The 23,066-nt window shown below is 48.0% G+C and overlaps 4 protein-coding genes and 1 pseudogene across 4 annotated transcripts in view; 2 read left to right on the forward strand and 3 right to left on the reverse strand.

Moving 5' to 3' along the window:
• Positions 1-2,362: 2,362 nt before the first annotated feature.
• On the forward strand, positions 2,363-2,841 carry LOC143773910 (histone H2A type 1). Its single transcript, XM_077261212.1, has one exon. The coding sequence runs from the start codon at positions 2,395-2,397 to the stop codon at positions 2,785-2,787; it is 393 nt and encodes a 130-aa protein (XP_077117327.1). The 5' UTR covers positions 2,363-2,394; the 3' UTR covers positions 2,788-2,841.
• A 3,037-nt stretch (positions 2,842-5,878) lies between these two features.
• Positions 5,879-6,236, reverse strand: LOC143773911 (histone H4-like; annotated as a pseudogene).
• Positions 6,237-9,404: 3,168 nt separating this feature from the next.
• Positions 9,405-9,815, reverse strand: LOC143775130 (histone H3). The gene has a single exon (XM_077262974.1). It carries the CDS (start codon positions 9,813-9,815, stop codon positions 9,405-9,407), a length of 411 nt encoding a protein of 136 aa, XP_077119089.1.
• Positions 9,816-12,467: 2,652 nt separating this feature from the next.
• LOC143773936 (histone H1.01-like) overlaps positions 12,468-23,066 on the reverse strand; it is a 213,435-nt gene continuing 202,836 nt past the window's right edge. Inside the window, exon 2 of the mRNA XM_077261237.1 lies at positions 12,468-13,171. Within this exon, the coding sequence (XP_077117352.1) occupies positions 12,516-13,160 (645 nt within the window). The 5' untranslated portion in view covers positions 13,161-13,171 and the 3' untranslated portion in view covers positions 12,468-12,515. The remainder of the gene's footprint in view (positions 13,172-23,066) is intronic.
• Positions 20,935-21,835, forward strand: LOC143773912 (histone H2B 1.1-like). Its single transcript, XM_077261213.1, has one exon. The coding sequence runs from the start codon at positions 21,357-21,359 to the stop codon at positions 21,732-21,734; it is 378 nt and encodes a 125-aa protein (XP_077117328.1). The 5' UTR covers positions 20,935-21,356; the 3' UTR covers positions 21,735-21,835.

Below are 23,066 nucleotides of genomic sequence, written 5' to 3' on the forward strand. Positions count from 1 at the left end.
AAGGGGTTACATCAAAATACAAATATCACTTACAGTAAACAAAACTAACAATGACAGACTGGTACAGCGGGAAGAGGACCCTGCCCTTGCGGGCTTACAATCTACAGGATTGTGTTGAAGGAGACAGTAGGTCAAGGGTTGCAGTAGCTCCAGTGGTGTTGAGGTGGCCGTGTAGTCTTTACAGGCTGTAAGCTTCTTTGAAGAGATGGGTTTTCAGGTTTCTTTTGAAGGATCCAAAAGTAGTGGATAACCGGATGTGTTGGGGCACTGAATTCCAGAGGATGGGTGATATTCGGGAGAAGTCTTGGATGCGATTGGGTGAGGAGCGAATAAGCGTGGGGGAGATGAGGAGGTCTTGGGAGGACCGGAGATTACGTGAGGGAAGATATAAGATATAATAAGGAACTTCTAACAGACTACTTCTTATGTTGGCGCTGGGTTCTCCGAGTAATGGATGTCGGGGACAAGGCTGAAGTTGTTTTCTTATTCCTTATTCGGATCTGAAGTTGGTTTCTTATTCGGCCAATTTTTTTTTTCTGTTTTTATAGGTTTAACAACAACAAATAAGCGTCACAATAATATCTAGTATTCAGCCACAATAATAACATGCAATGCACGGAGGTTCGCTGATGTGTATACACTTAAAAACCGCTACAAAAAAACAATACAACTAGCACAAACATGGGCACCAAAGAGCGTTGAAGAAAGGGTTAAATGACTGTAGGCCACTGATGTCACACTGCAGACATATGGAACAGGGAGCCCCACATCAAAACCAGGCACCTCCAGTCTGGCCCAAATGGGTTCTGGCCACCAGAACTGGCATCAAAGTGGGCAAACAGCTGATTGTCACATATTTGAATAAGTAGCTGATGTTTTTAAGGGGTTATATGACTTTGAGCCGCTGATCTCACACTTAGAATCCATAGATAGTGATGCCCTGCATCTAACAAAGGTCCTGTTAGCCTGGCCCAAATGGGTTTTAGGCATCAGCACTGGCATCAAAGTGGGCAAACAGCCCATTTTCAAAGATTTGAATAAGTCCTGCCTCTTATTTTGGCGCTGGGTTCTCCGAGTAATGGATAATGGATGTCGGGCGTCACTGTCAGCGCAGTGTAGGCATCTTCCGCAATGATCTGCATGTGTAGATTCAACAGTGAAGGAAGCATCAGGAGGCTCCTAAGAGGATGAAGTCTCCCCGGGGATCAGTGGCCTCCGTGCTGTCAGTGGTTGTTACTGCCGGAGACGGGGAGATGTGTCCCGTGTGTCTGACCCGGAGACGGCTGCATTACATTTTCCGGCACTTTAGTACAATCAGTATTGTGGGCGATATACTGACAGGGAAACGTCCTAGAAGCGACATTTCGGGGCAGACTGATTCATCTACTTTACTAGTTTATTCCTGCAATCTAGGTAGAGATCAGTTCCACAGCTACAGGCAAGAGGTCTGTGATAGAACATGATGGTACAATACCTCAGTAATACCCGGGCCACAAAGAAGCTGCCGCCTCCTGAGGAGCCAATGTCCGGCTGCGTGCAGGGATGTGACCGGCTTTATCCATCAGCAGCCCGGGTGTGGGGGATTGCTCAGAGGGTAGTACTGCTGAGCCGGCAAGGGATGGTGAGAGTAATAGTGCAGTGAGCTGACGACCCTGGGCATTGGTGATTAGTCTGCTTCCAATCAGGGGGAACAGAGGCAGGTAATAATCCGACATCAATCTATCAGCGATTGAGCAGGAGAATAATAGCGAATAACCGATCCTTCAACTGCAAAAGACAGAGAATCATCGGCCCAAAGCGCCAACCAATACCCAATAAGTGTTTCCTCCTCCATTTAACACCTTAGTGCCCGTGTTTGTGCAGATTCCCGCTACACTTCCCCCACCCCAGGCCGCAGCGCTCACACCAGGCTCCTATGGAATATATGAGGCTTGCCTGACTCTGGTCGGATCAGAGCGGTTACAGCGGGGAGTCAGTATAGGATATTACGTGAGTGAGGAGCCTCCTGCACGTGCAGATGGGTTGTTGTATTATCACAAAGGCTCTTGTTAGAGCCATCACCTATTGTCCGGCAGAGCTGTGTGATCAAAGCTCTATTTTGAAGGACGCATTACTACATGGAGTTCTATATGGAAGGCACGTGGGGAATATCGCATTACAGGGGTACACAACACAATCCGGACACGTACAGCGCTATATAGGGGAACATAGAGATTTACATGAAATGAACTGTTATTAGCTCCGCCCTCTGTAGCTCATTGGTGGCTCCTCAATTCTCTTCGCTATTGGCAGATTCAGATCCGTCCAATGACAGGTAGGAAGGCGGGGCATGAGCCTATAGAAACCAGCGAACACGGTCTTGTCTCCACACAATTTTCTGACATTATCGTCTCCATGTCTGGACGCGGCAAACAAGGAGGAAAGGTCCGCGCTAAGGCCAAGACCCGCTCATCCCGGGCAGGACTGCAGTTCCCAGTCGGCCGTGTGCACAGGCTTCTCCGCAAGGGCAACTACGCCGAGAGGGTGGGCGCCGGCGCTCCGGTCTATCTGGCCGCTGTGCTGGAGTATCTGACCGCTGAGATCCTGGAATTGGCCGGCAATGCTGCCCGGGACAACAAGAAGACCCGCATCATCCCCCGACACCTGCAGCTGGCGGTGCGCAATGACGAGGAGCTGAACAGGCTGCTGGGTGGGGTGACCATCGCCCAGGGGGGCGTCCTGCCCAACATCCAGGCCGTGCTGCTGCCCAAGAAGACCGAGAGCAGCAAGGCGAGCAAGAGCAAGTGAGCGCTGCTGCCGATCTTCCCTGTCCACACACCCAAAGGCTCTTCTAAGAGCCACCCACATGTTCTCATAAGAGCTGATATCGGCCGATGGTCTGCACTAGTGTCCGCTAACACATGTGCCCCCGCGGTATATAGATACAACTATACACGATCTGTACTGCGGTCACCACAGGGCAGAGGCGTAATGTTCTTCCTGCCACATGTTACTCCGGGTGACATCGCAGCGGTTGCGATTTCCACAGTATTCTATAACATACGCTGCAGAGTGTGCGGCTTACACAGGAGATGGCGGGGAACGAGGCAGCGAGCTCTTACCAGCATTAGTGGGGAAGCCGGTTTATCAGATTAGTAGCCTCACTAAGGGTTCTGACCAACGAGTCTGAAGTTGTTTTGTTGTTTTCTTACTCGGCAATGTTTTTTTTTATAGGTTTAACAACAAATCAGCATCACAATAATAACATGCAATGCAGGGAGGTGCGCTGATGTGAATACACTTAAAACTGCTACAAAAAAAAAAATAAAAATAAAAAGTGGCACAAATATGGGCACCAAAGAGAGTTGAAGAACCTCTTATTTTGGCGCTGGGTTCTCCTCCGAGTGGCGGATAATGGATGTCGGGGGTCGCTGTCAGCGCAGTGTAGGCATCTTCCGCAATGATCTGCATGTGTAGATTCAGCAGTGTAGGAAGCACCAGGAGGCTCCTCATTCACCCACTAAATAAATTAGATCAGCCGACATGTGCCCGAAAACACGCGGACTCGACACCGGAGCCGCTTATAGTTCGCGGACACGACCTGTTATGTATACTTGTATATGGGATCGATGATTTTATTAGAGGCAGCCATCCATACCAGAGTTTAGTGCCCAGGACGCGGTCATTTAGGAGTCTACAGGCCGAGTCCATTTATCAATCCAACCACATTCCCTTTCACTATTCGCAGCCTTCCTACAACCCACACGAATCTGTGCAGGAAAATATAAATATCAAAATCTCCTTTACTTCACATCAGGACTTGGATTTCTGCTCTGTAGTATCAGCAGCATAACAGGGTGACTATGAAGAAACCTCTATGTACGGCCCAGTGCGGATACATCCCCTTACACTCCGGGTAGATTTCTGTTCTCGATTTTAGAATGAGAACAGCATCAACTAAGTCCAGAAAACAGATTGAACGTCTTAATACCTCAATGTACAGCGTGTGAAGCCTGCAGTGGCAGTCACACAAGCACAGTGCCCCTTACTCTCTAATTGGTTGAACGCGGAACAATTGATGATTTGAATTTACCGCTCAATCTGTGTTTTTTTCCCGCCTCTCTTTATTATGCTAAAAAGAAGTTAAAAAAAAAAAAAAACCTCATTTCGGCGCCTCTGCTTCGTGGAGGAAGGAGACCTTTTGTTCTCCATTAATGACAACGTGAGATTCATGTCTGGAAATATGTCACTCTCTATTAGTTCTTGGCACAGTGGGTACAATCCTCTATTAGTTCTTAGCACAGTGGGTACAATCCTCTATAAATGCTTGGCACAGTGACTATAATCCTCTATTAGTTCTTGGCACAGTGCGTGTAATCCATTATTAGTACTCCGCACAGTGGGTATAATCCTCTTTTAGTTTTTGACACAGTGGGTACAATCCTCTATCAGTGCTTGGCACAGTGGTTAAAATCATCGTTCTTGGCACAGTGGGTATAATCCTCCATTAGTGCTTGGCAAAGTGCGTGTAATTCTCTATGTGTTCCTGGCACAGTGGTAACAATCCTCTATTAATGCTTGGCATTGTGGGTATAGTCCTCTTTTAGTTATTGGCACAGTGGGTGCACAACAAAGACCACATATGCTGCATACTCCCCATTTACTCCTGAATACTTGTGTAATGCTGCGTGTCTTCCACATAAACCTGTATAATCTATAAATAAGGTTGAACACCCACAGCACCTTATACCTCCGATTAGTGATGTGTATCCTCTATATAGTCATATATATTTCCATAAATTGCAGTAAACGCTATACAGCCTCGGTATAGTGATGAATCCAACATAGTGCTGATGCGTACATATACTGCTGTATACCTCCATATAGTGCTGTCTACTCTCCAGAAAGGGATGTGGGCACTCCATATATTGCTGTAAATGCTGTATATTTCCAAATACTCCATATTCAACATAGCGCTGCATATAGCCAATTACCGTTCCATACACCCATTTTTTTTATGCCAATCAAGTAGTACTGTATACCTCTATATAGCGCTAATAACCCACAATATAGTCTGGTATTCCTGAATATACTGCAGCATCTCTTGTATCCAGATAGTGCTCCATACCACCGTACAGAGCTGTATAATCCTGATATAGTGCTGTGTGCGCTCCCTAATTGCTGTATATCTCCATATAGTACTGGGTATCTCCATATACTGCACGGCACCCTCCATATGGTGATCTATACATCCCATCTAGCTATGTGGATGGCCAAAAAGTGCTATATAATCTCCACCTGGCGCCATGTAACCCTCTGTATGGCTGCATCTGCCCTCTACACTGCTGTACACGCTCAATTCAAATACTGTTGTATTTTTCCCACAAAATGTTGTATTCTGCCATAAAACACTGTATACACCCATGTAATGCTGTATACCACGCTTATAGCGCCACATACCCCCATATTGTGCTGTATCCGCCAAGATGATGCTGTGAATATCGCACAAGATATTGCAGTAAACCCGACCTCTATATAGTGCTGTATTCTGCCATAGAACCCCTTCGGGGCTCTTGACTCGTTATGCAGTTTGTGAGGTTTTTTTTTTTTTTTTTTAAAGTTTCCTGATACGATCTTATGGGATGCCCGGACCTGGATATGTCTATTGTCTATTAGACTCCTGTATGGAACCTAAGGACCATTGATCGCAGGACGCAAACACATTTCCGATATCTATCCGTCCTGAAAGTACGTGTTACAGAAAGACAAAGAACAGACTCCAGCGCTGAAAGGCTGCAGTGTTAACCCCCGAGCCACCGTGCCGCTCAACAATACATAAAAACTCCTGGAACCAGAGCGCAGGAATAGGAAACTGTAGCCTCTCACTTAGAAGATGTGGGCGGCTCTGAAAAGAGCCTTTGGGTTGTCAGGATAGAAGAGATCACAGTTAACCTCCGAAGCCGTAGAGAGTGCGGCCCTGGCGCTTGAGCGCGTACACCACGTCCATGGCGGTGACGGTCTTCCTCTTGGCGTGCTCGGTGTAGGTGACGGCGTCACGTTCTCCAGGAAAACTTTCAGAACTCCGCGAGTCTCTTCATAGATGAGGCCGGAGATGCGCTTGACGCCTCCTCTGCGGGCGAGACGGCGGATGGCAGGCTTGGTGATGCCCTGGATGTTATCACGGAGCACCTTCCTGTGCCGCTTGGCGCCGCCCTTCCCAAGACCTTTCCCTCCTTTACCGCGACCAGACATCTTGCACGCAGTCAGCAGAAAACGATGACAGATCAGTACAGAGTCCTTCCTTTATGTAGAGAGTGAGCGGACCAGAGCGAGAACAGCAGAGAAGACGCACTTCCGGGGCGTGATTTCTAGTATTTAGCTCCTCCCTTTTGTCCCTGATTGGTTGAACACAGAACGGTTGCAGATTTTGAATTTCCCGCTTATTGTTCTGCCTTTTTTTTTCTGTCCCGCGTCTCTATTCTTCTACTCATCGGCGCCGCTGCTAGATCTGTTGGCTATTTTGATTTTTCCTTTCATTGTAGTCTCCTGTTGGTATTTTTCAGCTTCTGCCAAATGTTTGAAAGTTGAATAAAATATATATATATTTTAGGGGCAATGATGAGATAAAATATATATATATTTTAGGGGCAATGATCTCCAGAAAACTAATCTGCTCCCGGGCAGTCACTCATCAGTACACGAATGGCGGCCATTACCGGTCACTACAGAGCAGTGAGCTGCATGTAGCCAGTCCCCGGGCGGCGCCAACCCTGGAGAACATGGGGATACTCAAATATACCATAATTACATAACGATCCACCCACCACAATTGTGATCTGTAGCACCACAGCAGCGCACTGGGAGGGATCTGCTCCGATCAATGTCAGGCAGAATAGATTCACATAAGGCGCCATCAGCGATCTGGGGGACAAGTGAGGTAAAGAAACTAAGCACAGAGATCTCCGATCAGAACAAGCCGCAAGGCTGGACAGGCGGCACTAGGACCCAGCGCGTGCGGCAGCTGATTGGGATCGGTTAAAACTTATGATCCCTCGGAGAGCGAGCAGCGACTGAGCGGGGAATTGAAATCCACCAACGGATAGGCAAATGACCACGAAACATCAGCATAAAGAACCGAGCTCAGGAACCGACCAATCACCACTTATTGTTACTTTATTAACTCCTTAGTGACCGTGCTCCTGCAGATCCCCTCATTTACGTCTGCCCTGTACAGAAACCGCGCCTCCACCACCACAGACCCGGGCTGGGCACTGTACACACTTTACCCCTTCCTTATAAAACGTCAGTTATGTAATAGCTGTCGCACATTTTAGAACTGGGTGAGAATAGAGAATGCGCTAAGCGATCACGGGAATATCGTTAATCACCTACAATATGGGACACAGCAACCACCGTCTGTTACCTATGGCCGCGATCCGTATACGGAGAATACGTGCAGAAACCGGACCGTTCAGGACTCAGCTCGTTTGTGGAAGGAATCTGTAGTCAGGCAACCAGCGAGAGACATCCGCAGGAGCAGACCACTACCACATACAGGAATATCCGCCTCCATTTAACTCCTTAGTGGCCGTGTGTGCGCTGATCCCCATTACACACTGGCTTTACAGAAGCGGCGACTTCCCCCTCCCGAGACCCGGCAGCGTCACATCAGGCTCCTGGCAGAACGTAGGTCTTAGTCGGGCTGTGATAGGATCAGCGCGGACACCACAGGGAATCTGCATAGGACAATAATCGGGTGAGTGAGGAGCCTCCTCCTGTGTAGATGGAGCGGAGGAGAAGCTCTGGCAGGGATTAACCCCTCCCCCGCCAGCCTGTAATTGCAGATTTAGGGTCGCTCACAGAACTCAGCGTCAGAAGAATAATCTGCAGATGGCTGGAAATGAGCCCTTATTGGGGGATGACTTTGTGCAGTGATTGGGACAGATAATGGCTATTTCCCCATAGATCCAGGAAGAGCTTAGTCAGCTGTGCCAGGACTGTAAACCCTGCAGCTTGGAATGCTGTGAATTCAATGAGATGTTTAGTAGAAGCCGCACCCAGTATTCTGTGAGGAGTCGGCTTGTCTCAGTAGCTTTGTCCCCTGTATAAACTGTACTTATCCCTCATGTGTGTACTTGTCCCCTCAGAGGAGTATGATCAGGGCCATCACATTGTCACTTCGGAACGGCATGATCAGTGTCACCACCCTGTCCATGCAGAGCTATATGATCACTATAACCAACTTGTCCCAGCAGATTAGTATTATTATAATAATAATAATCTTTATTTTTATATAGCGCTAACATTTTCCGCAGCGCTTTGCAGTTTGCACACATTATCATCGCTGTCCCCGATGGGGGCTCACAATCTAAATTCCCTATCAGTATGTCTTTGGATTATTTATCAGTGCAACCACCTTGTACACGCAGAGCTGTATGATCAGTTCTACCAACTTACCCCCGCAGAGCTGTAAAATCAGTGCCACCACCTTGACCCTACAGAGCTGCATGATTAATGCCACCACCTTGTCTAGGCAGGTGAGGATGAAACTATTGATGGCAATATCACCAGCGCAGCGGTATTTATAGCCGCACATGCGCAGCGCTGTCTGCTCCTCTCCTACTGGGTATAGAGACATTTGTCAGCTACAGGCAGGAGGTCCGAGATAGGAAATGTTCCACCATGTATTGCAGAAAAGAGGAAGCAGCGGAAACATATGGACAGCGGTAAGGTGCCTGACACTGGCAATGTAACTGTCACCAGGGCGCAACTACAGCAATGTCACCCATGATGTGCTGGGAGGAAGTATTGGCTGGAGAAATACAGGACTATGCTGCCATAACTCTGCCGCTAGTAATGATGACTCCAATTATCTCAACAATGTCACTAATGCCGGGAACATGAAGAACTGATCCCCTGCAGCTATAGGAAGAGCCGTGAGTGAGGAGTTGGGGCGCTTTCAAATGTAACCCTAAAATCCTGTGATGGAGGACTGGATCAGGCTGTGTATATGCAGGTGAGAGATCCCCCCCATGCCGCTGCCTGGATTATCGGTTCTTGTCACAGCCTGAGACTTGTCTTACTCCCGACAGACACCGGGGCCCTGACTGTTCCCTCCTCTTTAACTCTTGGAGTTGGCACCGCTGATTTCGGGAGAAGCTGCTCGTTCTTATTGATTCATGGTGTGGCAGATAACGAGATCACTCAGCACTTCGGCATCAAGGCACTGACAGGTGAGGAGCCCCTCTCCATCCACTCATTACTGACAGGATCATTGGCAGCAGAGGACCCAGTGCCCCGGATATTAGTAAGGACAAGTGACCTATAATTGGCAGAATAAGATGTTAGGAATGAGCTCGTCTTGAGGGAGGATTTGGTGGCTCTGAAAAGAGCCTTTGTGGCACAGTCAGGTGTGGAGGACAGATCTAAGCTCTCTCCCCACGGATCCGGCGGGCCAGCTGGATGTCTTTGGGCATGATGGTGACTCTCTTAGCGTGGATCGCGCACAGATTTGTGTCCTCGAACAGCCCCACCAGATAAGCCTCGCTGGCCTCCTGAAGGGCCATGACGGCCGAGCTCTGGAAGCGCAGGTCGGTCTTGAAGTCCTGGGCGATCTCTCTCACCAGGCGCTGGAAGGGAAGCTTACGGATCAGCAGCTCGGTGGACTTCTGGTAACGGCGGATCTCACGGAGAGCGACTGTTCCTGGCCGGTATCTGTGCGGCTTCTTCACTCCACCAGTGGCGGGAGCGCTCTTCCTGGCGGCCTTAGTGGCCAGCTGCTTGCGGGGAGCTTTCCCTCCGGTGGATTTACGGGCGGTCTGCTTAGTTCTGGCCATAGCTCTGTATGGAAGAGAATAGTGATGGGTAGTTCGTGAGTGAGTAGTTCAAAATGAAGTAATCTTCAGAGTGAACTAGTTCATCTAGTTCACCATCCTGACAGAGATTAGTTCATTATGAACTAAACAGCAAGTGGGAGGAGACAGAGAGTGATCCCTCATACAGCTCCTCACACTGAAGATCCCTGCTCTCACACTTGCTCTTTATAGCTCCTGATGCTGGAAAAGGTGGTAGTAAAACACTATACCACACATCAAATACAAATATAATAGTAATAATAAAAACTGAAAATTGTACAGTAGACAGACACAGCTCATGTGTGTATGAGAGAGAGTGTTTCTGTGGTGTGATTCATGCCCCTCACCAGTCTTTATGATAAGATCAGCCTCCTGTAGAAGATCAGTCTTGCTACAATCTTTACCACTGGCTCCTGTTCTGTTCTCAGGATGCTGAACGGCTTCTCAGCTCCCTCATACACAATCATTATTAGTCAGTACTCTACACTAATACAGGGGGAACTGCTGCTGGGCTCAGGGAGATGCATCACGTTGAACTAGGCTGTCCTGAGTCATTCTCAACAGAACATCTAGTTCAGCAGTTCATTTAGTTCACAGGTCACATGACATGATGCATTTCCTATCAGCTCCTCACAGGAGCTAGGGTGGAGAATTATCAGGCTGTCTAATAGGAAGATTTTCTTTGCCCCATAGCAACCAATCACAGGTCAGCTTTCTGATCCTGCAGTAGTGCAGTGCTCTGGCAAGTGAAATCTGAGCTGTGATTGGTTGCTATGGGCAGCAAAAGATCCATTTACTGTAAGGGTATGTGCACACATCAGGATTTCTGGCAGAAATTTTCCTGACAAAAACCGGACATTTCTGCCAGAAATCTGCATGCGTTTTTACCGCGATTTTGACACGTTTTTTGTGCGTTTTTTCCCAATGCATAGAATAGCTGGAAAAACGCAAAAAAACCGCAAAATTAATGAACATGCTGCTTTTTTTACCGCGATGCGTTTTTTCCGCGGAAAAAAACGCACCATGTGCACAAAACACGCAGAATGCATTCTAAATGATAGGATGCATAATGTATGCGTTTTTAATGAGTTTTTATAGCGTTTTTATTGCGAAAAAAAACGCGAAAAAACCTGAACGTGTGCACATACCCTAAGGCAGCTTGGTAAATCTGTAGTTCTGTGTAGTTTCACCACATCTCTTCCTTTTGTAACCTATTGCAGTGGTGTGAAATGAATACTGTCTGCCTGCTCAGTGCTCAATACCAGAGACACTGCAAGTGACCATAATGTGTGCAGATAATACACTGCGCACTGGGAGGTTTGAATATTTCACAAAGAAAAAAAAGAAATTACTAACTTGAATAAATAACTTTAGAATTTTTTTTCTCCAGACTGAGTACCCCTCTAACAAGAGTTTTTTATGTAATGATCAGATGTATTAACTATTTCTGATCATTTTAACAAAACTATAACTCATCCTAGGAGCCACAGCTTCTGTGTAACGAACTAGAACTGAGCCATCTCTTCTCAGCAGAATCCAGAGCAATACTGAACTAAATGAACTAATCTTTTCAGTGAACTAGTTCATGGTGAACTAATCACCAAAATGAACTAGATTTCCCATCACTAGAAGAGAACAGGAGTGATGAGGGGAGCGGCGAGAGCAGGGTATTTATACTCCTCTGCTCCTATTCACGCTTCATGTGGACACGCCCCCTGCACACCATTGGTTATTTGGTAGAAAGTGAGCAGCCAATAACGAGTGATGTCCGCGACCAATCCCTGCACAGAAGGCTCAGCTTGATTCACACTTCAGATATTCCCCACTGCTCGAAACACACAGGATCACATCAAATCTCCAGGCGGCTTCTACAGCAGAAGCTCCGGTTCTAGATTCCCAGTGCCCGGAGCTGTACAGTGGCTCCTCTGTAATCAGTCACTGAGGCTCCAACACTCACATCGGAGGAATCACCTCACACCCCTATTACTAAGATGCGGGTTACAAGTGGTGACAATTGATTAGGATGATGTCAGTGTTGTGATTTCTGCTGCACATCGCCCCCTTCCGTCCATTAATTACACAGAATTGTCACCTGTAGGCACTGATCATACAGCTGTGCGGCGACAGGGTGGTGGCACTGATCATACAACTCTGCGGTGGTGGCACTGATCATACAGCTCTGCTGAGGACAGGGTGGTGGCACTGATCATACAGCTCTGCGGGGACAGGGTGGTGGCACTGATCATACAGCTCTGCTGAGGACAGGGTGGTGGCACTGATCATACAGCTCTGCGGGGACAGGGTGGTGGCACTTATCATACTGCTCTGCTGAGGACAAGGTGGTGGCACTTATCATACTGCTCTGCTGAGGACAGGGTGGTGGCACTGATCATACAGCTCTGCTGAGGACAGGGTGGTGGCACTGATCATACAGCTCTGCGGGGACAGGGTGGTGGCACTTATCATACTGCTCTGCTGAGGACAAGGTGGTGGCTCTGATCATACAGCTCTGCGGGGACAGGGTGGTGGCACTTATCATACTGCTCTGCTGAGGACAAGGTGGTGGCTCTGATCATACAGCTCTGCTGAGGACAAGGTGGTGGTAATGATCATACAACTCTGCTGAGGAGAGGGTGGTGGCTCTGAAAAGAGCCTTTGTGGTAACAGAACAGTGGCTGCAGCTTATTTCTTAGCCGCGGGCTTCTTGGCTTTCGCAGCCTTCTTAGCCGGACTCTTGGCAGCTTTGGGTTTGGCCGCCTTTTTAGCCGGACTCTTCGTCACCTTCTTGGGCTTGGGAGCGGTTTTCGGCTTCTTGGGGCTCTTGGCCGCTTTCTTGGCAGCTGCGGGCTTCTTGGCCTTTTTCGGACTCTTCTTGGCCGCGGTCGGAGCCTTCTTGGGCTTCTTCGGGGATTTGGCGGCTTTCTTGGCAGCAGCTGGTTTCTTGGGCTTGGCCGCGGCTGCTGACTTCTTCTTGGCCACTTTGTCCTTAGTCTCCTGCTTTTTGTTCAGCTTGAAGGACCCGGAGGCGCCGCTGCCCTTCACCTGGAGGAGGGCGCCCTTGGTGACCAGAGACTTGACGGCCAGCTTCAGGCGGCTGTTGTTCTTCTCCACATCGTACCCTCCGGCAGACAGAGCTTTCTTCAGGGCGGCCAGAGACACCCCGCTGCGCTCCTTAGAGGCGGACACGGCTTTGACGATCAGCTCGGAGACGCTGGGGCCAGAGGGTTTATTGCTTTTCTTGGCGGCGGATTTCTTCGGCTGCTTCTTGGATTTGGCGGCCGGATCTGCGGGAAGAGGAGCGGCGGCTGGCGCGGTCTCTGCCATCATGTGCTGCGGAACTAGAACACAAATATCTCCTGTTAGGAAAACACTGAGGCCGGAGCTGGAGGCGCCTGTTATATGTACAGGCTTACTGCGCACTGATTGGCTGCTGAGCTGCACCGTCCTGAGCATCTATTGGCTGACACTAGACACAGGCCCCGCCTCCTCCTAGCTGAGTCCGAGTGAAGCTCCGCTCTCCCCTTGTGCTTCCCTGCCCGGGATAAAAGCCCTTTACCGGCCAACACCGGACAACAGAGCGCGTTTCCTCCGTTTCTTCTCCTTCTCCAACATCTCCACCGGCCGTTTGTAGCCGTCACTACCAGAGCTGCCGGGAAAGAGCGGAGAGGAAATACCGGCATCATCGCCGTCATCCTCCTGATCTGCACATCACTGTGTATCCGGGGAGATAAATCTGCTGCGGGAGCTCGTTCCTCCTATTCCCGGCTCTTGTCACCATGACAGGGATCTTTACTCCAATGTCTATCGTGCAGGAAGCTGATTGTAAGATGTGGGGACGAGCTGGAGCTGCTGAGAGCCCAGAAGGGTAACACAGGCGATGGCCTCCGCTGACTGCCATCTCCCTGACCTGTGATATCACTGTACCCCGTATGTGCAGAGTATTGGGGGGCACGTGTTCCACATCAGTAGATTATCCACTTCGGGTGCTGATTGCAATCACCTGACTAATATCGTGTCTCACCCAGTGTGAAGCTGTGACCGCTGCAGCCTGTAATGGTGGGAAGAGCTCTGATAATAAGGCGACAGCTTCACAGTGCGACTCCCCAACCAAACACATGAACAACTGCGGGGAGAAACTGTGAAGTATTAATGGATTTATGTGACCCCCACCATTGTGCAAAAGGGGTATATTGGGAGAAAAGCGGAGACGCTAAATCCAGCGTCTGCACAGAGCATGGTGCAAAACATCACATCTGCACAGCCCAGGTCAGCAGTGTAATGAGTGTCACTGAGAGGAAAGTGTACAGTATATACAACAGTGTGCAGTATATAACGTAGTGTACAATATAGAGCAGTGTGTACATATATAGACCAAACTGTACAACCCATCTGCACGTGCAGGAGGCTCCTCACTCACGTCATATCCTATACTGACTCTCTGCGGTGTCTGCTCCGACTCAGACAAGCCTCATATATTCCATAGGAGCCTGGTGTGAGCGCTACGGCCTGGGGTGGGGGAAGTGGAGCAGGAATCTGCACAAACACGGGCACTAAGGTGTTAAATGGAGGAAGAAACACTTATTGGGAATTGCGACGCGGCGGCTTCTTTGTGGCCCGGGTATTACTGAGGTATTGTACCATCATGTTCTTTCACAGACCTCCTGCCTGTAGCTGTGTAACTGATCTCTACCTAGATTGCAGGAATAAACTAGTAAAGTAGAGGAATCAATCTGCCCCGAAATGTCGCTTTTAGGACGTTTCCCTGTCAGTATATCGCCCACAATACTGATTGTGATTCAGTGCCGGAAAATGTAATGCAGCCGTCTCCGGGTCAGACACACGGGACACATCTCCCCATCTCCGGCAGTAACAACCACTGACAGCACGGAGGCCACTGGTCCCCGGGGAGACTTCATCTTCTTAGGAGCCTCCTGATGCTTCCTTCACTGTTGAATCTACACATGCAGATCATTGCGGAAGATGCCTACACTGCGCTGACAGTGACGCCCGACATCAATTATCTATTACTCGGAGAACCCAGCGCCAAAATAAGAGGCAGGACTTATTCAAATCTTTGAAAATGGGCTGTTTGCCCTCTTTGATGCCAGTGCTGATGCCCAAAACCCATTTGGGACAGGGTAACAGGACCTTTGTTTGATGCAGGGTATCACTATCTATGGATTCTAAGTGTGAGATCAGCGGCCCAAAGTCATCTAACCCCTTAAAAACATTAGCTACTTATTCAAATATGTGACAATCAGCTGTTTGCCCACTTTGATGCCAGTTCTGGCGGCCAGAACCCATTTGGGCCAGGCTGGAGGTGCCTGGTTTTGATGAGGGGCTCCCTGTTCCATATGTCTGCAGTGTGACATCAGTGGCCTTAGGCCTACAGTCATTTAACCCTTTCTTCAACGCTCTTTGTTGCCCATATTTGTGCTAGTTTTATTGTTTTTGTAGCTGTTTTTAAGTGTATTCACATCAGCGAACCTCCGTGCATCGCATGCTATTATTGTGATGCTCATTTGTTGTTGTTAAACCTATAAAAACAGAAAATAAAAATTTGCCGAAGAAAACAACTTCAGCCTTGTCCCCGACATCCATTACTCGGAGAACCCAGCGCCAACATAAGAGGCAGTCTGTTATAAGTTCCATAATAATAATAATAATAATAATAATAATAATCTTTATTTATATAGCGCCAACATATTCCGCAGCGCTTACAGTTTCAAACACAACAGTCATAGGTAACAATGTTAACAATACAGTAATAAATTATAATTATTAATATTATTATTATTATTATTATTATTATTATTATTATTATTGTAGGACTTCCCAGAGACCCAGCAGGACATGTTGGTCATAAATAGTGATGGGCGAGCAGTCCTTACTAATTTCCGGGGCACTGGGTCCTCTGATGCCAATGATCCTGTCAGTAATGAGTGGATGGAGAGGGGCTCCTCACCTGTCAGTGCCTTGATGCCGAAGACGTGCTAAGTGATCTCGTTATCTGCCACACCATGAATCGCTAAGAACGAGCAGCTTCTCCCCAAATCAGCGGTGCCAACTGCAAAAGCTAAAGAGGAGGGAGCAGTGAGGGGGGGGGCCCAGTGTGTGTCGGAAGTAAGACAAGTCTCAGGCTGTGACCGATAATCCAGGCAGCGGCATAGGGGGATCTCGTACCTGCATATACACAGCCTGATCCAGTCCTCTATCACAGGATTTTAGGTTTACATTTGAAAGCGCCCCAACTCCTCACTCACGGCTCTTCCTACAGCTGCAGGGGATCAGTTCTTCATATTCCCGGCATTAGTGACATTGTTGAGATAATTGGAGTCCTGATTACTAGCGGCAGAGTTATGGCAGCACAGTCCGAGCACTTGTAGTTCTCCAGCCAATACTTCCTCCCAGCACATCATGGATGACATTGCTGTAGTTGCGCCCTGGTGACAGTTACATTGCCAGTGTCAGGCAGGCACCTTACCGCTGTCCATATGCTTCCGCTGCTTCCTCTTTTCTGCAATACATGGTGGAACATTTCCTATCTCGGACCTCCTGCCTGTAGCTGACAAATGTCTCTATACCCAGTAGGAGAGGAGCAGACAGCGCTGCGCATGTGCGGCTATAAATACCTCTGCGCTGGTGATATTGTCATCAATAGTTTCATCATCACCTGCCTAGACAAGGTGGTGGCAGTAAGCATGCAGCTCTGTAGGGTCAAGGTGGTGGCACTGATTTTACAGCTCTGCGGGGGTAAGTTGGTAGAACTGATCATACAGCTCTGCGTGTACAAGGTGGTTGCACTGATAAATAATCCAAAGACATACTGATAGGGAATTTAGATTGTGAGCCCCCATCGGGGACAGCGATGATAATGTGTGCAAACTGTAAAGCGCTGCGGAATATGTTAGCGCTATATAAAAATAAAGATTATTATTATTATTATTATTATTATTATTATACTAATCTGCTGGGACAAGTTGGTTATAGTGATCATAAAGCTCTGCGGGGACAGGGTGGTGGCACTGATCATGCCGCTCCGAAGTGACAATGTGATGGCTTTGATCATACACCTCTGAGGGGACAAGTACACACACGAGGGATAAGTACAGATTATACAGGGGACAAAGCTCCTGAGGGAAGCCGACTCCTCATAGAACACTGGCTGCGGCTTCTACTAAAGCACAAAAGCACTGTGCCGTATGACCCCTATATAGTGATGTGTACCCCATTATGGTGCGCTTTTCCCTGTGCTGTGGGTTTCATTGTTTGAGCAGAAGCAACAGATGACACCAGAGGCCGTGTTCTGTCTGCGCCCTATCCGTGTATTGTCCTGGTTCCGCCTGTCTAAGTGATTGTACCTTTATATATGGAATTATGTTTCCATTTTTTTACAATTACTGCATTTTTTATCAAGTAGAGAAAAAAAATGAATTCCACTGATATAAAAAAAAACAAGCAAATACACAGTGAGGACACGGGGAGTTTCCTAGACCCCCGACTGCCATGGCAACCACTGTCATCGGCGACATCTTCCTTATGCTCTGCTGCCCCCTCCTCTGGCAGGAAGGTCCTTTATAAATAAGAAATCGGGGTCTGAGAAAGGGGGTCTGTAGGAGAGGACAGAGGGGTCTGGAAAAGGAGGTCGTAGAGTAGGACAGAGGCATTTTTGGGAAGAAAGGGATGGGGAGTAAAATAGCTGTGACTGCAGAACAGGTGGTCTGGAGAATGAAGGAAACGGACTATGTCTTTATTTACCATATATCTATAGGATTAGTAATGGATACTTATGTATCCATTACTTCTTCCTCTGTAAAGAGAAGGATCCGGAAAAGTCTGTAATCTCCACCGACCACAAAGGTCTCAGGTTATGAACACACCGGACAGATCACAGGATTTGGATAATGCAAATTAAGTCTCTGTATCCATGAAACGAAACAGAAGCATGGCTGAGCCCCAGGTCTTGTATCACAGAATTCCGATACTGCTCCCCTAATCAGGAAATCTACAGGCTCCTGTATGGGCCAGAAACTACCAATAATCGCTCAACACAAGCAGATTTCCCGATATGGTCCATCCTGGGACCACGCGTTATGTGAAGACAAAGAACAGAAAAAGCCACTGAGCGGGAACTGCCAACTTGTAACCAACATTAGCCCCTCCCCTTCCTCTGCTGATTGGCTGAGCACAGAACTGTTAGGGAGTTTGAATTTCCCGCTCGTCGTCGTCTCCGCAGCTTCTAAATGTCATTATGTAACTTCTTCCTCTGTAAAGAGAAGGATCCGAAATAGTCTGTAATCTCCACCGAGCACAAAGGTCTCAGGTTATTTGGAGAATCATGAATTAAACCCAATCATGTTTTACCAGATGACTGAGTCCCCAAAATATCAGATCTGGGGAGCAAAGGGTTAAATAACAGACGCCACTGATCACAGCAACTCGCTCAGAACTGACAAGATCAGTAGTGAAGGCTCAGAGCTGTAGAGGAGCTCAGCCCCGGATCCCACCATCACCCTCCTCAGCATTTAGCCCTCACCTCTATTGCGCCACCTGCGATTTATCCCGTCGCTAGTAGAGACCCGGGCTGTGCAGCCGCAGACACGGCGGGAAGACTGGAGAGGACACAGATGCATTGACAACGCCCGGTGTCGGGTCGGACGATCCGCTCCTGTATGATGATCCCCCACTGGAGTCCCTGATTAGTGGCGCAGTATCTGCAGAAGCGGCGCTGGACATAGCGGGGAGCCGGTGCACAGACTGATCGGTGGCCGCATCCTCCTCGCAGGTGATTTGTTGCTTCGGAAATTCCCGCTCCGTTACTTACGGTTCTCACCAGTTGGGGAAATGTCGCAGCGATCAGTCCTGGGCTCTGAACAGACAATCTGGTCAGCTGAGAGAGAGATCCGGGTGAGGAGCACAGGGGAGAGGCCGAGATCCGATCACTGCTCCTCTGCTTCTTGCAATAGGTGGCGTCCTCCGATCACTTGCGACAGTGAGAGAATCGCACCGACCCGATAGCAATAAAGGCAACCAAATGAGTCCCTGTATATCACCACACTGGCACTTCAATAATACATACTCACAAATAAAGACCTACTAATAAGTAGTCAAACAGAAGCGAACCATATAATTAAAATCATCAATATTTATTAAAGATTTTTTAAAAGATAATCGACAAAAAACATAATTATAAGGACATTCAACAGAAGGGGCTCCAGACAGTATGGCAATATGCTTAACCCCTTCACCCCCGGAGCTTTTTCCGTTTTTCCGTTTTCGTTTTTCGCTCCCCTCCTTCCCAGAGCCATAACTTTTTTATTTTTATGTCAATTTGGCCATGTGAGGGCTCATTTTTTGCGGGACGAGTTGTACTTTTGAACGACATCATTGGTTTTACCATGTCGTGTACTAGAAAACGGGAAAAAAATTCCAAGTGCAGTGAAATTGCAAAAAAAGTGCAATCCCACACTTGTTTTTTGCTTGCCTATTTTGCTAGGTTCACTAAATGCTAAAACTGACCTGCCATTATGATTCTCCAGGTCAGTACGAGTTCATAGACACCAAACATGACTAGGTTCTTTTTTACCTAAGTGGTGAAAAAAAATTCCAAACTTTGCAAAAAAATAAATAAATAAAATTGCGCCATTTTCCGATACCCGTAGCGTCTCCATTTTTCGTGATCTGGGGTCGGGTGAGGGCTTATTTTTTGCGTGCCGAGCTGGCATTTTTAATGATAGCATTTCGGTGCAGATACGTTCTTTTGATCGCCCGTTATTGCATTTTAATGCAATGTCGTGGCGACCAAAAAAACGTAAATCTGGCGTTTCGATTTTTTTTTTCATTACGCCGTTTAGCGATCAGGTTAATGCTTTTTTTTTATTGATAGATCGGGCGATTCTGAACACGGCGATACCAAATATGTGTAGGTTGGGCTTTTTTTTTATTGATTTATTTTGATTGGGGCGAAAGGGGGGTGATTTAAACTTTTATATTTTTTTTATTTTTTTCACATTTTTTTTTACTTTTTTTTTTTAACTTTTACCATGCTTCTATAGCCTCCATGGGAGGCTAGAAGCAGGCACAGCCCGATCGGCTCTGCTACATAACAGCGATCATCAGATCGCTGTTATGTAGCTAAAATGCAGGTGTGCTGTGAGCGCCGACCACAGGGGGGCGCTCACAGCCACCGGCAATCAGTAACCATAGAGGTCTCCAGGACCTCTATGGTTACAATGCACAAGCATCGCCGACCCCCGATCATGTGACAGGGGTCGGCGATGCGCTCATATCCGGCCGCACGGCCGGATGCGGTAGTTAAATGCCGCTGTCTGAGTTTGACAGCGGCATTTAACTAGTTAATAGCGGCGGGTGATCGCGATTTCACCCGCCGCTATTGCGCGCACATGTCAGCTGTAAAAAACAGCTGACATGTCGCGACTTTGATGTGCGCTCACCGCCGGAGCGCACATCAAAGCGGGGGTCCCGACATGTGACGTACTATTACGTCACATGTCGGGAAGGGGTTAATCAAAGATGGTAAGTATACAGCTCCACCATAGCAATAAATATGAACCCCGTAATATAGTATATATCCATTCTATGGGGTAACATATAGAACAATTACACCTATAAAAGAATAGCCTGGAGCTGGAAAATCCCACGCTGACATATGTAATTCAAGACCAGCATACCATTATCACCAGTACAGGTGAAGGCTGTGTATCTAAATATCTCATGAACTCCAATGAGCCTAGACAAACCATCAACCACAGCGATAATGCCACACAGTCCCTGCTCAATAGCACAAAATCACCATTATAGTACCTGTCAGGACGCTGCGCAAGGATGACAATGTCAACGTGGATGCCAAAAACTGCCACAGAGATCCTCCTCTCCCCAACGTACGTTTCGCCCTGGCTTCTTCAGGGGGGGTAGCAATAAAGTCACGACCGACCAAGGTAAAAGCTCCTATATGAAAGAATGCAGCACTATAGGGGGGTATACATCACTATGCATGGGTAAAAACGATACATGGGGGGTTCCAGCGCTCTATTGAGGGTATGTAGTACAACATGGTGTTTGTAGCTCTATAAGAGGAGTATATAGCACATATGGAGGAAGGGTTTACAGTGCTATATGTGATACACAACATTACGTGTAAGGTATACAACACTATTTGAGGATATAAAGCACCATGTGGAGTTTATACAGCGAAATACAGAGCTGTACAGCACTATATGAGGGTATACATTGCTATATTAACATACAGCGCAGTATATGGGGATTAACAACAGCACAATCTGGGGGCGCGGCCATGGAGAGGAGATTTATTTATGGAATAACCAATGAACTGCAGAGGGCGGAGCTTCTGCTGTTGATATTAGTCACCTGATTTTTCTCACCCAATAGCACAGCGATCTGACATCAGTGCTCATTTGCATGGGCCGGCTATAAATTCCGCTGCTCTGTGAGCGTCAGAATCATTTTCATTCTCACTTGTGACACGAACTATTTGCGGTCATTATGGCTGATCCCAAGTCTGCTCCAGCCCCCAAGAAGGGCTCCAAGAAAGCCGTGACCAAGACCCAGAAGAAGGACGGCAAGAAGCGGAGGAAGAGCAGGAAGGAGAGCTACGCCATCTACGTGTACAAGGTGCTGAAGCAGGTCCACCCCGACACCGGCATCTCCTCCAAGGCCATGGGCATCATGAACTCCTTCGTCAACGACATCTTTGAGCGCATCGCAGGGGAAGCCTCCCGCCTGGCTCACTACAACAAGCGCTCCACCATCACCTCCCGAGAGATCCAGACCGCCGTGCGCCTGCTGCTGCCCGGAGAGCTGGCCAAGCACGCCGTGTCAGAGGGCACCAAGGCCGTCACCAAGTACACCAGCGCCAAGTGATGTGCTCCTCCCCCTGCTCCGCCATCACCCCAAAGGCTCTTCTAAGAGCCACCACCCCGCCTACATGAGAGCTGTGACTGCTGATGTGTCCTGTCTCCCCGAGGTGTCTGATCGCACCGCCTGGGGCTCTGCATCTAGTGACGGGAAAGAGCAGGTGAAGCAACAGAAGTGATTAAATGGTGGACGGAGGAGGGAAAACCTTGTCAGTAGGGTTGAGCGAAACGGGTCGTTCATTTTCAAAAGTCGCCGACTTTTGGCAAAGTCGGCGTCTCATGAAACCGAGCCGATCCCAGCGTTGCATCGGCCATGCGGTACGCGACTTTCGCGCCAAAGTCGCGTTTCAATGACGCGAAAAGCGCAATTTCTCAGCCAATGAAGGTGAACGCAGAGTGTGGGCAGCGTGATGACATAGGTCCTGGTCCCCACCATCTTAGAGAAGGGCATTGCAGTGATTGGCTTGCTGTCTGCGGCGTCACAGGGCTATAAAGGGGCGTTCCCGCCGACCGCCATCTCACTGCTGCTGCTCTGAGCTTAGGGAGAGGTTGCTGCTGCTTCATTAGAAGCAGGGAGAGCGTTAGGCAGGGTCCATTAACCACCAAGCCGCTTGTGCTGTAGCGATTTCCACTGTCCAACACCACCTTCGGTGTGCAGGGACACTGGAAGCTACATTTTTTTTTTTTTTTTTTCTCTCAGCGCTGTAGCTCATTGGGCTGCCCTAGAAGGCTCCCTGATAGCTGTGTTGCTGTGTGTGTACGCCGCAGTGCAAACCAACTGCTTTTTTCAAAGCACATATCCTCTTGTTCCTTCCTTTCTGCACAGCTATCTTTTTTGTTTGTCCACACTTTTTATTTAATTTGTGCATCAGTCCACTCCTTATTGCTGCCTGCCATACCTGGCTGAGATTACTGCAGGGAGATAGTAATTGTAGGACAGTTTCTTTTTTTTTTTTTGTGGGAGATTAAGATTGGCATTTCTGCTAGAGTGCCATCCCTGTGTGTGCCATCTCTCACTCAGTGGGCCATAGAAAGCCTATTTTTTTTTTTGCTTGATTTGGGTTCTAAAATCTACCTGAAAAAAAATCACTACATCAATCAGTGGGAGATTAATATTGCCCTTTCTGCTTGTGTGCCACTCCTGACTCCTGTGTGTGCCATCTCTCACTCAGTGGGCCATAGAAAGCCTATTTATTTTTTATTATTTGGTTTCTAAAGTCTCCCTGAAAAAGAAAAAAAAAAGAAAACAGTGGGAGATTAATATTGCCCTTTCTGCTTGTGTGCCACTCCTGTGTGTGCCATCTCTCACTCAGTGGGCCATAGAAAGCCTATAATTTTT

This window comes from Ranitomeya variabilis, chromosome 5 (genome assembly GCF_051348905.1).
Source record: "Ranitomeya variabilis isolate aRanVar5 chromosome 5, aRanVar5.hap1, whole genome shotgun sequence".
Lineage (NCBI taxonomy): Eukaryota > Metazoa > Chordata > Amphibia > Anura > Dendrobatidae > Ranitomeya > Ranitomeya variabilis.

What these genes read in the sequence shown, in the direction of transcription:
- LOC143775130 (XM_077262974.1), bottom strand. Translation starts at nt 9,815, where the DNA reads ATGGCCAGAACTAAGCAGACCGCCCGTAAATCCACCGGAGGGAAAGCT.
- LOC143773912 (XM_077261213.1), top strand. Translation starts at nt 21,357, where the DNA reads ATGGCTGATCCCAAGTCTGCTCCAGCCCCCAAGAAGGGCTCCAAGAAA.
- LOC143773910 (XM_077261212.1), top strand. Translation starts at nt 2,395, where the DNA reads ATGTCTGGACGCGGCAAACAAGGAGGAAAGGTCCGCGCTAAGGCCAAG.